The 13,126-nt window shown below is 47.4% G+C and overlaps 1 protein-coding gene across 1 annotated transcript in view; it reads right to left on the reverse strand.

Moving 5' to 3' along the window:
- Positions 1-12,824, reverse strand: part of PAPPA (pappalysin 1) — a 181,062-nt gene extending 168,238 nt beyond the window's left edge. The window contains exon 1 of the mRNA XM_008920190.3: positions 12,416-12,824. Within this exon, the coding sequence (XP_008918438.1) occupies positions 12,416-12,812 (397 nt within the window). The 5' untranslated portion in view covers positions 12,813-12,824. The remainder of the gene's footprint in view (positions 1-12,415) is intronic.
- Positions 12,825-13,126: the final 302 nt, after the last annotated feature.

Here is a 13,126-nt window from a genome sequence, read left to right on the forward strand (position 1 = left end):
CACCAGAACTTTCACATCTCTTATATCTATAAAAAATCCCTTATTCCCAATTTCCAAAGACACTCCTTAGGGAAGAGGGGGACCCTGAAACAGCGACATGAGCACTGCACTGACACCACACCTCTGCCCAAGAGAGGAACCACAGCCCTGAGCAGTGCTGCCTCCCTCACCCCCAGAGGTTTCCTTTATCTGATGATCTTCTTGTGCATTTTGAGCAGCCAGAAAGACTTATTATAGGATCCAAGTGTCTCCTGAAAGGAAACAAACACATCATCACCTCACCTCGCACCTGAGACCACCAAGGTGCAGCGCTAAAGGCACGACCCAGGAGCAGTCAGAAGAAAATGGACTTTTTATTCGGTTCCTCCTGCGCTGGTAGAGGTTTGTGGGACCTCTGCAGCCAGTCAAAAGATCTTTTGTGTTTCCCAACTGACAGTGCCATTACTGTGCCCATCTGTCCCTTGCTCATGCTCACGGTGACCACAGTCCTGTGCTACCTATTCCCTTGGGTCCTGCTCACTCCCACCTCCTCCAGCGGGTGGTTCTGTGAGAAGGATGTGCAACACCAGATGTATCATCATCCCCATACTCAGACTATAGTAGGGCAATTATCCTTTGGGCTATTTTAGTCCTTTTTTTACAGCCTTTGCGCAACTCAAGAGCAACAGTTTTGCCAGGAGACAGAATAAGAGATTTTGGTGTTAAAAAAAAACCAACCCAACAACAAAACAGACAAAATCAGTGGATTTACCAAGAAAAAGTTCTACAAGTTCATTGAAGCCAACCTCCCTGCTCAGGGTTCCAGAATACTGTCCACACTGATTTTAAAGCAAATTGAGACTGTCGTTTTTTCCCCCACTTTTTTTTCGTATTTTCCACGATGAAGGCAAAAGAAGAGAAAGACACACAGTCAAACAGACAGGCAAACATCTCATCAAAGAAACTCCTACAAGCAGATGCAGAGTAGGAAACATCCAGCAACCCTGCTGGCTCCAACCCACAGGCTGGACCCAAGTCGTGGTTGATTTTCATTAACTAACTTTTCTTCCCGTGAACTTCCTCTGAGGGTGTTTGTTTATAAACAGAGGAGGGAATATTATTGCTGGAGATGGGACAGTTTGGGCGGGGGTGAAGGAGTTTAGGGCCACGAGCCTGGAGAGCAGAGTTCAGAAGTGTTTGTTGCCGGAAACACAAAGGGCTCACTGTAAAACTGGTAACGTGGCCTAATTCCACAGTCTAGAGGGATTACGATATAGGTATATGCAGAAAACACTTCAAAAAGCAAAAACAGCCCCACATTGTACCAATGTTTCCCACTGCATCACCATAACCACTACACACCCAAAAGAAACCACCGACAGCGGTGACGGTGGTGGGAGGTTGTTCTCCACAACAGCCACTTCTCAGCTTGTTCATTTTCCCCATTGCAGGCACTTGGTGTCTGCCCCAAATTCTACACATTCACAGGTCTGGAGCAGCCCCCCCTCCTCCCCCGTTTTCCTCTCCAAAGGAGTTACTCCAGGTTTACTTTGGTGTGTTCCAGAGCAGAATCTGGCTTGTGTTGCTCGCCCTTCCCTCTGCCAAGTACGTTTCAAAACCGTGTGCAGAAAGCATTTAGTTGACATTTGCTTTTTCTCCCCGTACTCTTTTTCTCCCTGAACATCTCCATTCAGGAGCTACAGCACAGGAGGCTTCCAGTTCTTGTCTATTTTACGCTGAAAATAATTCCCATTAAATTATCACTGGTGAAAGGAGCTGTTTTGACCTCAGAGAGGCTGCTCTGTTTATGCACAAGACAGATGACATGTAAGACAGTAGTAATGCAAGCTCCAGATTTCAGCTTTACACCTCAGACTTTACACAGCACAGATGCTGCTGAATTCAGAACAAACTCACATGGATTGTATGATGTACAGCCTCCCTGATGATGCTCACAACAGAAACACCAGTTGTTTAGCCATGAGGGTGCACATTAAATGGTGATCCCTCCCCAAAACCCTCTGGGGCACCAACATGCCTTGTGAAAAGCCCCTTCTGCAACCTCTCACCTGGTCCTTATTTAACTGTGAGGTAAGCTGGTTGCTTTTGTCCTTAACTTAATAACCTGAGATACCCAGAGACAAATTTCCAGCATTTCCTAGGAAGATAAGCAGTTACAGCTTACATGGGTCACAAGCTGTTTCAGCAAGTCAATACATTAATCAATGTGCAGGCATATAAAAAATATGAAAGTATTCCAATTTAAATGAGAGTACTTTGAACTACTGGGCTCTGCTGATATTTGCTTTTCTCTCCCATTATGGGCTGTTCCACCTGAGAAATACAATAATCTGTGCTGATTTGAACATCACCAGTGTGTCTGGGTCAGAGATATTAATTCCAGACCGTCTGATTTTCTGCTGTCTCCAAAGAGCTCATGGCACAAATGCCTCCAGCAGTGTGACAGGTGACAAACTAACTCCACCACCACCACTGGCTCAGTACAGCAATTACCCAGGGAAGAGCCATCCACAGCTACAAGGAAATGTCCTACAGGAATTAGGGTGTGTGATTTAGCAGTGAGAACAACCTTGGCTGAGGAATAACCATCATCATCCCAAAAAATTAAAAAACAAATAATGAAAGGGCTGCTGCTGGGCTTTATTTCTGGCTTTTTCACCAGCACACCACCACACTCTGGAGAAATCAGGGCATCCCTCTGTTCCTCAGTTTCCCCAATTTTAAGGGCAATGTTCTCTCATGCCTGAGAAACTTATCAGCACCATCAGCAGGATGTTTTGTGGCAGTTAGCAGGATTACAAAACCACAATTCTGCTGCAATGATAAAGGATTTTATCATTGCCATTATCCTAAAGGCACTAGGATACACTAGTAGAGGAGAAAAAAAACTCCATTCAAAACTGGTAACAGTGAAGGCCTTTCCTTTCCATTTCTTTCCCTGTCTTAAGTAAAACAAACAAAATAATGGTGATAAGATCTGTTTCCTCAATCCAGTGGATGATCTTTGTGAATATGCTTCCAACATTAACAGCAGAGGACAGAAAAGGAAGAAAATGAAGGAGGAAAGGAGCCTGCAGTTGATGCTCCGTGTCGGGAACGGGGCTGCTCTTCTCCCAATTCCATGACGACAGAAGACTCCTGGGAGTCAGATGAGGGAGGGGAAGATGGGTCAGAAGAGAGAAATCCATATGGGAAAGTGATTTAAAGCAAACAGAGAGACAATAAATTAGATAAAGAAAAGGAGGAAAAACACAGCAGAGTGGAGGAAGGAGAGGAGATAAAAGAGCCCTGAGCATCACCCATGAGGAGACTCGAGCAAAGCCTACCAGGCCCCGGGAGGTGATCAGCACAGAACACAGTGGTTTTCTTCTCTAACACAGCAACTCTTTTGCTTTCATGAGCTGGTATCATATCTCTCAGCTGCTGCTTCACCAGGCCAATTCCAGATGCTTCTCAGTTTCACTTCCCCCTCCGCTCCCTCTCTGTGAGAACAACCGCCCGCTCCTTGTTTGTGCGCGGCCAGGATGGATATTAAACAGAACAATATCAATAATTCCCGGAAAATATGCATGAGCATATGCCTGGCTGAGCACACAAACACACAGCCTGCTTACCCCTCGGCTCCAAAACCAGTTGGCTGAAGCCACCAACCTGTGGCCACCCTTGGTCTTCACGGAGGGGACACCACCCGGCGAGAACCATGGGGAGTGTGGATCCCCAGAGGAGGAAAACAGCAACTGTGAGGAGCAGGAAGGAGGGAAAGCAGGGGAATCGAGGACACAAGATAGTAGGGAAAGAACTGAGGCTACGAGGGTGATAAGAGAGTGTGGAGGGATTGGACGGGAAAGTCACACACTTACATCACCCTGCGGAAGAGAAAACCAGAGAGAGGGTTTGGAATTTTAATACTATAGAGGGGGAAGAAAAAAAAAGGAAAAAGGAAGGAAAAAAGTAACAGAAAGGTTAAAAGAGACAGAAGCCAAGTTGGGATTTGGAGTATAGCAAACCCAAATAAACATGTCCCCATCCCCGGGCCAGTTTCTCTGATGTTTGGCTTCACAGTTTATCTTCTTTCATCTCCAAAGCAAGAAAGCATGGCAAAATAAAGGAGACTGAAGCAAGGATCATGGAAGGGTCCAGGTTGGAGAGGAGGGATGTGGAAGACTCTGAAATCAGAGCCTAAACCAGACTCAGCCAAGTTCAATGGTATTTTCCATGATCTCAAGCAGGTTTAGGATCAAATCCATGCTGCCTGTGTAACCACAAATTCAGCCCCATTCTCACCAAGGAGCAATTGACTTGAATTTATATTCATTCAGTTTTAATTATGCTAAACAGTGTACTCTCCCTTGGTGCTGCCAACCTTATGAATGCTGAACAGTCCTCAAATTGTTCTGATCACTATGAAAAAGGACACCAGAAAGCAAAATTCTGGGATAAGATATTCACTCCTGTTCTCTTTTTAACCTGCCTTTTTGAGTTCTGCTCTGCTCCTGTGTAGCATAAGAGTACTTTGACTTCATGGATGGCTTTGGGGAGAGTAAACTTTATAATAGGCACTAACATCAAATCAAAGCAGTTTACAAGATGTGCCACTTGTGTCAGAATATGTGGGGAAATAAACAAGCTGCTCCTCCTTGATCATTGGAGTTTAAATGCTCTATTGATCTGGGAAGAAAATCAAAGGTGCTTTGGAAATTGTGTGTGTATGTGCATGCATGCTCACAGCAGAGAAAATGAAGAGAAATGTAGGGACACACAGAAAATAGCAAAACAATCAAGTATTTCTTCTCCACAGAAATATGAAATAAGACTAAGACTCTCATATCCAGAACAAACATAGGGAAATGGGCACAGAACAACAGATGAGTGAGGGCAGGAGGAAGGTACACCTTCATTTTTAGAAGCCACATTTTTTGGAAAACAAACAAAAAAAGACAATGCAGCCAATTGTTGTGTGCCCAGAACAATGCATGAAGAAAATGCCCAGAACCTAGGAAATAGAAAAGTCCAATATATTTTAAATATATGAAAGGTTAATATATACTGACCATGTGAACACTGCCCTAGAGGAAAAATTTGGTAGCGTTGAGACAGGAGGGTAAATAAAGAGAAAAGATTATATTAGACTTGCTGATACAGTTGAGAGAAAAACACAGAGGGTTTTGATCAAACACGACTTTTCTGATGGATTTTCTAAATTATCTGGAATACAAGGCTTGAAAAAGTAAAAATGTGACAAAGTGAAGGCGTTCACTCCTGCTACAGCGGGATGGAGGAACTGCCACACAGGGTAAGACCAGAGAAGGGTGGGAAATGTTTGATCAAATATTTTTCTCAGGAAAAAGGGAAATTAATCAAAACAGACTATCTGTGGGAAAGGATCAGTTTTGGCAAATACTCCAACTTAAAATTTCAATAGAAGTTTCGTAACTGTCAAAACACCTGATTCCTTTTTAACTCTCTGAAAATAAGAAAGCTGATACCTTTTACCAGCAGATGTTTTTCTTTCTCATACTTAACAGTTTTCTAAACCAATGTTTTGGATTTTAGGTACTTAAGATGTTGTCAATCTGTCCTTCTCTTTTCCTGTCTTACATTATAGTGGTGATTCTCAGTCTTAGCTAAAGATCTTTGGTTTATAGTAGAGCACTGGGAAATTTTCTGTGGCCTGTGCTATATCAGAACCTACTAAGTGGATATTCTGTGAATGTTTGGACTAATTATCTGCTGTTATATCCCCAACACTGCAGGGGACTGAATTTGGCAACCCAGGTGGTCCCTTCTCTGCTTCTGCTCCTATAATTTCTGTCAGAGAAAAGAAAAGAGGAGCTGAACAAGCCAACGGATAAAATTAGAAGCAAAACTATCACAGAGGAACATTTCAGCTGACCCCAGTCATGGAAGGGTTTATTTTTGTTTTTTTTTTTTCAATATGTCTTTTTGAAAAAAGCCACTATATTTTGACTCTTCTTTTCTGGCTCAGGTCAGCATAAAAATCCAAGGTGAAAGAGCTCAGTTAATCCAATGGTCTTCAGAGCACCTAAATCACATTTAGGTCCTGTGATATTTTTCATGGAGTGGTTTGTTTTGGAAAGGACCTTTAAAAGTTATCTCATTCCACCCCCTGCCATGGGCAGACACACATTCTACTAGAGCAGGTTGCTCCAAAACTCATCCGACCTAGCCTTGGAAATTTCCAGGAATGGACATCCTCTGGGAAATCCATTCCAGGGCCTCACCATCCTCATAGGGAAGAATTTGTTCCCAACATCCAATCTAGCCCTGCCCCCTGTCAGTGGGAAGCCTTGTCCTGTCACTCCAGGCCCTGGTCCAAAGTCCCTCTCTGCTCTGTGTAGAACCTCTTCAGGTACTGAAAGGCTGGAAAAAGGTCACCCCAAAACCCTTCTCTTCTCCAGGCTGAACAATCCCACCTCTCCCAGCCTTTCCTCCCAGCAGAGCTGCTCCAGCCCTCTGATCATCCTGGTGCCTCCTCTGGACTCTCTCCAGCAGCTCCATGTCCTTGCTGTGCTGTTCCCAGGGCTGGAGCAGCTCTGCAGGGGGGTCTCACCTGAGGGGGCAAAGGGGAAGAATCCCCTCCCTTGCCTGCTGGCCATGTTTAACACATTAATTAATTAATGCATTAATTAATACAGTTCTGGGCTGCCAGTGCATGTGATACATTTGTGTCAAAGCTGCTCAGGGAGGTGTTGTGGCCACACCTCTCTCACAACACACCTGTATCCTGATGTATCCAGACTCAGGCTCCACAGAAGGTATTTCTCCACCAAAACTCCCTGCTCCACCCAGCTGGCTGCCCTGGCAGGGTCGGGCCCCACTGACCAGGGCAGTGTCCACTGGCAGTTGTCTCTTTGCTGTTCAACACCCCCAGTAAAGGATCTCTCCTTCCCTTGGAGAAGGTGAATGGACTTGAAGCTCGTGGAGCTGCATCAGCAAACACCTGGGTCAGCTTTGAAAGTGGAGACCTGTCCTGTTCTTTGTGTGGGTCGGGGTCTCCAGGGAGTCAGCACCATCCCCCCAGCACTGCAGTGCTCTGTGGGACCTACAGGCATTTGGGATTTAAGCTCATCCCTCCCTGTGCCATGTGTGGCTGGGTGCAGCCCCGGCCTTGGGACCCCCTTGGCCACCTACAACCCTCTCCTGGCACCAGGAGGGAGGTGACCTGGGGACCTGCAGAGCAGCTCCACCCCAATCCCAGGATGCTCCAATCACCACCCAGGTCTGTCCTGGAGATGCTTTAGCGTGCAAAGGCTCTCCAAGGGCTCCCTCTCACCCTCAGCACCGAGGCCCGCCCGCCTCAGCTCTGCTCTTCTCCAGACATCCCCACAAATCCCTGAGGAGAGCCCTGCTCCTGCTCTCTCCAAACAGCATGCTCTCTGCCTGCTTTCTGCCTCACGCAAGTTTTTCTGACTGAAGCAGTCTGGCTTGAAATAAATCAGGCTGAAACGAAGCTTGGAGAGGCAAACTCAGCCCAGGACACATCTCCATGCCTATGGGAGACAGCCAAACATCATTTAGGAAGCTAAATTTACCATGCTTCACACACATGGAGTCAAATTTCCCTCATCCTTTTACTGCCATTTAATTAATTAGAGCAGCCTATGTGTAAGTGCTTTAAGGGGAAAAAAACCCACCAACTTTCTTTTAACTGTGCTATTCTGACTCTGGTATGTAGCTGGTCAAAGGAATGACACTGGTTAAAACTGGAAATCCTATGGAAAGAAAAATTCTTTTCCTTTCCACTTTCTGATTCGTGTCCCAGCTTCCACAGGTTGGAGGAAACGCGCTGTTCAAATGCAAATATTTACTAAATAACAAGCTATGAGCTCAGTGACCTATGAGTCAAACCCTATCCAGATCCATAGTCATGAAGTGGATAATCATTTGAACCCATCCACAGGGAAGCCAAACCCACACAGCTACCTGCACCCTTCAGAAATGGTGTGTTGGAGGTTTGTCACCCTGAAGGAGCATCTGTGCAGGTGTTGCAGCTCCTGTCACTCCACTGTCACCATCGTGCCCATTCCCCTGGGACCATCGTGCCCATTCCCTTGGGACCTGGCACATGCCAGCCCTAGCTAAACAACAGAACTGCAAGTTTTGTTTCATGCCCTTCATTCTAGAACTTCATTACACATCAAAACAAGAACATTCATGTCATTAAAAGACACCAGGCTGTTGAAGATGAGAAAGAGCTGCATTATCTGTCTGTTCATTATTTAATACCAGTGAAACTCAGAGCAAACTCTCTATTGAAAACATCCTCAAAGCTCCAGCACGGCCACTACAGGGGTCAGCTCTGGGGATAGGACCCAGCTCACTGATTCTACCTGAAGTGAATTAAACCAATATCAGACCCCAAAACTTCAGAAGGGATCCAAACTGACCCCCAGAATTAAACATAAATTCTGTGCAGGGACCAGACCCAAGCAGTGCCAATTACATATCTCTCTAATTGCCCAGTTATTGGACCCGGACACTGATGTTTCTCAGTCTCTTACATGCAAAAGCAGTGGCTTTAAAGTGAGCTCCACCATGCTGCTTTCTTTCCCTTTGGATTCTGCTGCAGTTTAATGTTCATCAAGGACTGAAGTTGGGAAAACACAGGCACTCCCTTACATACGAAGCTTTATTAAGTTGGGATCATGCTCCCTGTTGGCAGGCTGAGGAATAGAGAGACAGAGGAGAATGAAACCGAGAGGAAAAAAAAAACAAAACAACAAACCAAAACAAATAACTTTCACTCTTCAGAGCAGGCACGCCTTCTTACTCCAGCTCCCGCTGCCGATCATTCATCCCGCTCCTCTCAGCTCCCAGCCAGTAAAGAGTCAACATCTCACTCCTGTGAAAACATGAGCCACCCCACTCCAGAGCCACACGCCAGAAAACACCCTGACAGGGACTCAGGAGGATCCCGTTTCTCAGGATGGGGTTGCATTTCCACAAGTAGAACTGAAATATCTTTGATTACACCAGAAGCAAGGTCAAGGGAGCTTTGAAAGGTCTTATTTTGCACGGCGTGTGCGTATCACCTGAGCACAGCCCGACCTTAACTCCTTCCTCCACAGCCGGAGGTGCTTTCAAAGGCTCCGCGGGGGAAAGCGCTCAGACTCGAAATGATTAATACCATGTGCACACGTGTGTGTTTACAGGAGGGATGTGCTGTGCTGTGTGGTAGGTTCGCACATCCAAGGGGTGTTTGTCCAAGAGCTGTGTGGCCCGGGGAGGGAGGTGGGGACGCAGGAGCCGGGAGCTGCCTCCTCCTGCGGGAGCTGCACCGCGGGAGCCGCTCCGACCGAGCCCAGCCCGGCTCCAAAAACTGAGCCTTGGCGTAACACAGATCAGTGGGTCAGGCTTCCACTTTCCCAACTGCTTTCCCCGACAAATGCCAGAGCAGATATCAGCGGAGTCAAACAGGGCAGCAATAACATCACTGCCAACCAGCGTGAAAATTGGCAGAGCCCGGCACCAGGGCTGCCTATCATCAGAGACGGGGCATGGCCCGGCACAATGACGAACCCACTTAACAGCGCTGTAAAATTACCCATTTATGAAAACAAATTGAATACTGCAGCAGAGGGTGACGTAAGGAGAGTTGGCTCCAGCCAGAAACTCCTGTAGCCTGGATTAGCAGAAGAACTCCGCTATGTCAGGAGCAGGAGCCGAGAACAACTTGGGTCCTACACGAGATTTTTAACAGACACAACAGGTTTCCCCTATAGGCACACAGGGGGCTCCTATAGGACTTGCAGGGATTACTCATAAACCAGCAAGGAGGGGTGGAAGGGAAGCAGTCAGCACGGGCACAACGTGGGGGGCAGAAAGTAGATGAAGGTACAAGGGCAACTCTGAAAAAGAGTTGTCTTCTAGTCAATCCCGCCCTCTCCCTCGGATCTGTACAGCCACACAGTTTCCCACTTTGCAACTGGGATGAAAGTTGGGGAGAAACTCACTCCTGGCACTGCCAGCAAATGTGCCCCAGTCCCTTCCCCCCCACACACACCCAGGTGGGATCTTGATTTCGGTGGGGTCCTACAGATGCAGCTTCAACAGCAGAACTGAGCTGTTCAGTCTGTCACATCCCAAAGCAGTGAAAATGTGAAAGCCAAGAGTTTTGGCAGCCAGAACCCTTGATTTCCTCATTGAGGGAAGCGTAATCTCTCCCTAAGCTTGCTGCAGGTCTGGGAGGCTGTGGTGTGCGGAGGATACTCTGAGTGAGTTCCTCTTGGACCTCTTCCAGGTGTTTACACACAGAGCCAAACCTGGCTCCTCTTCAAGAGTGCGTGCGAGGGGGGCAGGGGGAGCTTAAAAATAAAATAAAAATCACAAAGTCCTCCCGAGCTGAGCTGGAAGCTCCACGGTGCAAAACTGGGGCATTTCTCTTCATTTTTCACAGTGGAATGTTATTTCCATGCATAAAATGGGTCAAGTGTTTTATACAGGCAACAACCCAACCTCCCCCATCCAATTAAAGTATTTTACTACAAATGATCTTTGTGTGTGTTTGTTTAGGTTCCCTGTTGTGTAAATTAGAGATACTTGCACCAAAGACAGACGTGGGGTCTTAGGTGTTGGATTAAACACATCAAAAATTGCACTGACCGTGTTTTGCTACCGATGAGATCTGTGTAAACCCAAATTCTGCCTTCCCTAACTTGAAAGGGAAGCACTTTGAGCCCTGGGGTTTAAGTTAGGAGTGGGAACCAGAAGAGTGGAGCATGAGAAAGCCAGAGGAAATAAAGCAAGTAATAACCTATTTCACCTATGAAATGACTCCTCTAAAGGCACACGGGACCAGCCCATGCCCGGCACCTCCTGCCCACCCCGGCAGCCCCACACACAACGCGTCCCCCCTCCCAGAGCAACCCGGACTGGGGAAAGTTAAGGAACAGCACTGCTGACTTCGTCTCAGTTTTTGTTTTCCTTCGGACAAAGCAACTTTCCAGCGAGACAGGAGCCGCGCCGGTCAGGGATGGGGCAGCGGAGCCGGGAATGTGGCAGGAGGGAGGGTGGCAGGGGACAAGGCGAGCGGGGCTGGCGGCACCGCCGGCACAGGCACCGCTGCCTCCCGCTAGGAAGTCACTCCAGTTAAAGGGAAAGGGGAAATCCTCCCTGTCTCTTTAAGGCATCCTAGGACATGGAAACTTTGTACTTTCAGGGAATCTCCTTGCCAAAAGAACTGTAAAACATGTCTTCCCCCACCCCGCTCCCCCCCCTATAGCCGTTTCCTTTTCTGGCTTGTTTCCTTTTTTTTTTTTCTAAGGGCATTTCCATTTTCTATGACTTCCTTCAAAGCAATGATGGATTGTGGCGACATTTATAAGGGTTTGTAAACCTCCGAAAAAGTAATACCGATTTCAGCACGAAAAAACTTGCTGCAACTTAATCAATAAAGCGAAGAAAGGCCCCGGGAGGTGGCGGAGGGAGGTAGGGGAGAGGGAGCGAGCGCGGCGAGAGGGACCCAAATTCAGGATGGGCTCATAAAATTTAAATAAGAAAAGTGCAATATTCCTCGTTATTGTCCAGCTCAGACAGCTCTGACTGGTAGCTGCTTTGAGTACTAAATGATTTTATAGGGCTATTTGACCTCAGAATCATTGATGTTACACTTGCCATTTCTAAGGGGAGACAAAAATACTCAACACATCCTCTAGCTGCAGTGTGAGTCCCAGCCCTAGCTGAGTGTCGAGGGGTTGGGAACTTTATAAACTCATTTGATTCATTTGAGGTTTCACAATAGCCAAAAGTTCCTTTACAGCTTTTTGGAAACCACATGCTAACGTTGCATCTGAAGGGCTACGAGTGAAGTACACTAAAAAGCTAATAAAACTAAGGAAATCGTAGGGGGACCTTAGATATGCATTTCTTTGCAGCCACACACCAGACACATACACTCCTTTTCATACATACAAACAAGCTACTTTCAAACGCTCTACTTACAGTTTTCCAACCTGAAAATTAGACAAAAACCCACCGGGCGAGCTGGCTCTTCTATCTGCATCTCAATCCGCGCGCACAGAAAGACAGAAACCACCCAGGGCACTGCCATTTCCCTATGCAAAAGTTTACATAACTTTTCTTTCCCTTTGCGAGCACACAACACTTTTCAGGCGGCTCGCAGAGCTCCGGGATCTCTCTCTCCCCCCCCCATCCTCCCCGAACGCGCGGCTGGTGAAGGCAGCCGGGCGTGTTTGCACATGCACTGCCCTCCGTGTGTCTGAGCTGCGGGGCACACGCGGGGCTCACACACACTCACACACACACCCACACCCCCGGAGCACACACGCACGCCTTCCCCCGGCTGCTCCGCCGGCTCCCGGCGCGGAGCGGGCAGGCAGGGAGGAGGATGCTGCTGCTGCTGCTGCGCAGCCACAGGCGCGACCAAAGTACCTACCTGCAATGACAGCCGGAGATCTCTGTCCTCCTTCGGCTTTCAGCCACACTTGCAAAGTGAAGGCATCTCGGGGCAGCTCAATATCTGCCTTCAGCCGCAGCTGATCACCTTGGCCACTGAAATAGAGCGCCCTGCTCGGGGTAAGGGACTCCTCTTCGTCCTTTACCTCCCGCTGTTGCCTCCTGCGGGGGACATGCCCAGGCTCCAGCCCAGCAGTGGAGCGCCTTCCTCGGGCTAACCTGGTGGCACAGGTGCCCGGGGCAGTGTGGAGGAGCTGGCGGCTGTGCCTGGTGTCCCTTCGTGCCCTGCGGGAGCGCTCGTCCATCCCACATTCGGGTCCACTGGCTAGGGCTGTACAGAGAAGCGCAAGAGGCAGCAGCAAACTCCAGAGCTGCATTTCCAATCTTCCCCCCCCTTCTCCCCTGCAAATCCTCCCGATCTGCCAGCTTTGGGCTCCTCCTTGCCTTGACTTTCTTCTCTTGTTCACCCTTCTTGGTATTTGCTCTTTTTATAACCCTTCTCAGTTGCTTTTTCTTTTCTTTTTTTCTTTTTCTTTCTTTCTTTTTCCTGGTTATAGATTTTTTTGCTCCTTAAAACAAATAAAAATCAAATAAATCAAAACTCCTTCTTGGTTGAAATGTATTTCTCTGTTCTTCCTCCTCTATCTGTCTTCTTCTCCTCTATTCCTCCACAGCTGGAATTCCTCTCTCT

The sequence above is a fragment of the Manacus vitellinus genome, unplaced genomic scaffold, assembly GCF_001715985.3.
Source record: "Manacus vitellinus isolate BGI_N305 unplaced genomic scaffold, ASM171598v3 scaffold_27_pilon, whole genome shotgun sequence".
Lineage (NCBI taxonomy): Eukaryota > Metazoa > Chordata > Aves > Passeriformes > Pipridae > Manacus > Manacus vitellinus.